General features: G+C 41.8%; 1 protein-coding gene across 2 annotated transcripts in view; it reads right to left on the reverse strand.

Annotated features, from left to right (window-relative positions):
• Window positions 1-220: 220 nt before the first annotated feature.
• The window catches only part of swap70b (switching B cell complex subunit SWAP70b), a 20,501-nt gene continuing 16,204 nt past the window's right edge, over window positions 221-4,517 (reverse strand). The window contains exons 11-13 of one of the 2 annotated variants that reach the window (XM_034534306.1): window positions 3,839-3,935; window positions 2,818-2,976; window positions 221-669 (exon numbers count right to left, since the gene is read on the reverse strand). In XM_034534306.1, the coding sequence (XP_034390197.1) occupies window positions 2,858-2,976; window positions 3,839-3,935 (216 nt within the window). In that variant the 3' untranslated portion in view covers window positions 221-669; window positions 2,818-2,857. Of the gene's footprint in view, window positions 670-1,899; window positions 2,977-3,838; window positions 3,936-4,517 lie in introns of those variants that run through there. The other variant, XM_034534305.1, reaches the window with a different exon arrangement.

Below are 4,517 nucleotides of genomic sequence, written 5' to 3' on the forward strand. Positions count from 1 at the left end.
ACACACACACCCCCTGCGATGGATTCCAGATCGGGGGGAATTTAATGCATTTCTGTTTCGCATCACCTCTCAGGAATGCAGCACGCGTGCCACAAGCCTCATAACCTCGGGCTGATGAGTGTGAGGATGTTTAAAAAGAGAGAGGGATGATGGGATACAGACGCTGCGGGGGGGGGGGGGGGGATGCGATGCGGGGGGGCGGGGGGGGGTTGACAGAGCGCGGCACTCGCCGTTAATGACCATCTTGTTGCATAAAGAAATGTTAATGCAGCTGCGGTATGTGCCGAGCGCATCTGGACCGCAGATCTTTTTTGGGAAACGTATTTTTGTGTGTGTGTTTGTTTGGTCTCTCCCGTCTCACTCAAATTAACGATTGTTGCACGATACGGAGGCGGGATGGAGTGAATTAACTTAGTTGGGGATCTTTTTCGAGCGGGGGCCTGATTTTTCTTTTTTCCTTTTTCCGGGGGTCTGTTCTGCATAACGTTTCGATGCTGTTGTTCTTCCCCCCTGGCAGCGTCCGAGACATTTAGGCATTATTTGAACCCGCGTCAGGATTAGCCGAGCGGCGTCGTTCCTGTTCTGCAGATTAACGACGGTGAAGCGCCCACCGGGTGGCGGTTTGAGTCGACCTGCGCGGAGCTCCATCTTTCCTTCTTCACGGCGTACCTGCGACGTTCAATGGAAGCTTTGTTATAATCAACATTATGAGGTCAAGATCTTTCCAGTAATATAAATCTAGACATTAACACACAAACACATTATGGATATATTGCCACTAGAGCTATCTTTTGATTTTTGTTTGTGTGTGCACACATGCATACTCCATTATGGAATAATTAAACCATTTAAAAACAACAGAATGTAATTTTAAAACTACCCTAAAAACTTTAACGTCCAAAAGATATTCAAATCCTCAAACATTTCACTTTTTGCTCGATAAACGATTTAAACGATTGATCGCATATAAAAGAAAAGAAAGTTGGATATAAACTCTAGTTGATTAATTGATCGTTTTCTCTCGTCAACATGAGCATTCATCAGATAGCCGCACGTCGAAATAAAGACTTTGTCCGTTTATTTGAGGTCTTAATGAATAACAAAAGGTGTCAAACATTAAAAGAATATCATAAATACCCCTCAACATTCTTAGTGTAATAATTTAAGTGTGTTCAACTCGAGTTTATTTCAATATTAACACTTGATCACACTGTGATTGGCAGGTTTCATTCTGTCTTAACTGAACTTCCCTGCATGGCCCAGATCTCGAAGCTTTTATTTTTGGAATAAGAAAGGTCTAGACCGGGAAGTCACACAAATGAAGTCCCCATTTTGTCCCCGGATGATCCACAGTTACAACATTTACTGCACTTTGACAGAAGGTGTAGCTCCACCATGCTTTTGTTGTCTTTTAGCCTTCAGAAACACGTTAAACTTCTCTGTCTCAGCGCTGCGTTCGTGGCCCTCTGGCGCCCTCTGGTGGACGTCTGAAGGCAAACGTGTCGCTTGGCTGTGGGTTTGTGCAGATGTGTGTAGTACCCACTTGTGTAACGTCTTAAATGTCTGCTGTAGTGTTTGGTTTGTGATAAATAAATAATAATAATTTACACAAAGACAAAATACAGTGAATGCCAGTTATTCAAGACGTGTTTTACTCCATAGTTCAGTCTTTATATTTTTACATTTATATATATATATATATATATATATATATATATATATATATATATATATATAAAAACATAATATAGAAATCAAAATGTTCACTCATGACAGTATCAAAGGCACTGGTGGTTACACAACAACAACAACAACAACAACAACACAGGACAAATGTTCTGCCGTTAGCATTCTGGTTTGTGGGTGAGATTTTGGCCGAATGCCCTTTTTCTGACTGTATTTACAAGCAGGAAATGTTTAAGAGGCGGTTCTTTTTAGACGGATATAAATCCAGGCTTTTGTAATAATGACAAAATGTTTAGTGAATCGTACACACGAATGGTATTTTAATTATAACGTTGTTAGATGGACTTTACATGACATGGCGTTACTGATGCTGCCTGCATGCAGCTCGACTAATTTAGTAAGGAAAGCGGGGGGGGGGGTGGGGGGTGGGAAGCAGCGTTAATGTATGTACAAAAAGTCCCTTTTTTTATATTTATATGTTCACGATATCGTGCCTTTTTTTCCCCAAGATGTTACCACTTAATAGATTGTTGTTCAACTTTACGACGACGCGGAGCCTAAAACGGGCTCGAGCGACTGGCAGTTGAAAGTAGTGCGTTTCATATGTGAAATCTACAACATGATAAATAGGTAGAGGTGTGCACTCTTTTATTTTCTCACTCTTGACTTGTCATACACATCTTAAAGTCAACAGATGGAGTTGTTTTTATTGTACTGTTATGTTGGGACCTGTGTGTCATTAGTTCTTGGTAAATGTGGGATTAATGCCTAACTTTTGAGAAATTCAGATTGCCTGCTCAGTGGCCCAAAATTACTTTATCTGTGGTGATTAATGGGTCAATATTAATGACCCAACTTTGCCCGGTGAGCTCTTTTAGCCTCCATAACCAATTTTACGTCATGTACACCATTTTTTGGGGGGAAAGGGAACTCCCCCGTCACTGGACTTTAAACCTTGGTTGTCTTGGTTACCATTTCTTCACTTGGTATTTTGTGTTGCATCCCAGCTAGAATTAGTGAACTTCATCCTTTTAAGGTAATTGATTATCATATTATTATTATTATTATTATTATCCTGTTAAATTTAGAATGTGGACTCCACTGAGAACCCAGAGAACCCCCTCCAGTCACCTGTCTCTCTCTCGTTGAGGTTCAGGTCTGACGGGGGTCTCTACTGGGCCTGGGTCGCCTGGTTCTTCGTCTCCTGCCACTTCTTCTGCCTCGAGCTGAGTTCTGCATCGGAAAAGGCTGCAGGGCCCCAATTGGTGATCAGCTGCTGTCCCTTTGAACCTGGAGGGGAGGGGAGGGGAATAAATAAATAAAGAATAAAGAGACTGTATTTGTAAACAGGAAGTCGAAGCAACAACGTCTTATTCATTAAGGTAGTTTCACCTGTCAGGTGCGCTCGGTTCTGTTAATTTATGTGTGTGTCATTGTGCAACGTTTGTTGATTTTAGTTTTAAATATCATATCTGTACTTAGTTCAGCGAGTCTTTGTTTCTATTGTTTCGGGGTGTTACACCTTTTTAATGTTAATGGGAGATCAATTTCCCAAATATATTTGAATCCAAAATGCTCTAGTTTGTTTCTCTCAACGCTATAAATGGACCAGGCTCTCAATCATTAACGTGTGTGTGTGTGTGTGTGTGTGTGTGTGTGTGTGTGTGTGTGTGTGTGTGTGTGTGTGTGTGTGTGTGTGTGTGTGTGTGTGTGTGTGTGTGTGTGTGTGTGTGTGTGTGTGTGTGTGTGTGTGTGTGTGTGTGTGTGTGTGTGTGTGTGTGTGAGAGAGATTGCTGGACTTCGTCCAAAATCCGTGTCTGTTGTTTTCAGTTTGACCTAGTTTTAACTCACTTATCTGTCACACACAGTTCACTCTCAGTAAAACATTTTTTTTTTTTTAAAGAAGCTCCTCCCCTATGGCTCCTCGGCCAGTGATCCTAAAAAGTGGGACAAGACGATATATTTAACCTGTACTGTGTTGAAATGGTATTTGGTCTGACTTAAAATGACTCGGGTGCATATTCAGATTTTATTTTACAAGAGGAGCGTGTCTGTAAAGGGCTATTAAGTGACGAACACAGTACACACACACACACACACACACACACACACACACTTGAACCCAAACAGCCGGTGGCGAGTGTGTCGGTACCTGGTTGGATCAGCCGTAACATGCCCTCGTGCTCGGCCACCTTGTGCTTCCAGGTCTTGGTGTTGTTGGCGGCGTCTTCCAGCTTCTTCATCACCGTCTGTTTACGCGAGAGAAAAAAAAAAAAAACACAAAGAGACCCACGTTTATGATTTTAAGAATGGAGCTTTTTCTTGTTGAAAATACCGTATTGTAAAATACAAATTGTAAGAGCGATTTAAGCTATTTGTCTTGATTTACTTGATTGTCTAATGTAGCTGCCTTCCATCCAGCAGTCAAACAGGGACACCATGTGGTGGAGAAAGGTACTGAAGTATCTTTTTTTTGTCGTAAATGTCAGTTATAATGTCGTTGTAAGTTCTTAATTACTGAAACCATCCTTAATAAAGTCGGGGACCTAAAGGGTGGGCGCTACAATCGGCGCCGTTGTCGGCTTTATCTGCGGTCACGTGCACTAAAAGGCTATTTAAACAAAACTAAAGCTCGACATTAGCAAACTGTTATTTTATAAATATTTGGCATTTCTTTTCTTCGCTCGACGGAAAGTTTGCGATCCGGCGGCGATAATCTGGGAGTGCTCCTTTCGACCAACAATGGGCCCTTTCTTATCGTTCCGTACACTCGGCGACGTGATGCGGTTTACTGTAAATTGATTTAGAAACAACCAGGTGGCTCTTGTGGA

This window comes from Cyclopterus lumpus, chromosome 6 (genome assembly GCF_009769545.1).
Source record: "Cyclopterus lumpus isolate fCycLum1 chromosome 6, fCycLum1.pri, whole genome shotgun sequence".
NCBI classification, from domain to species: domain Eukaryota; kingdom Metazoa; phylum Chordata; class Actinopteri; order Perciformes; family Cyclopteridae; genus Cyclopterus; species Cyclopterus lumpus.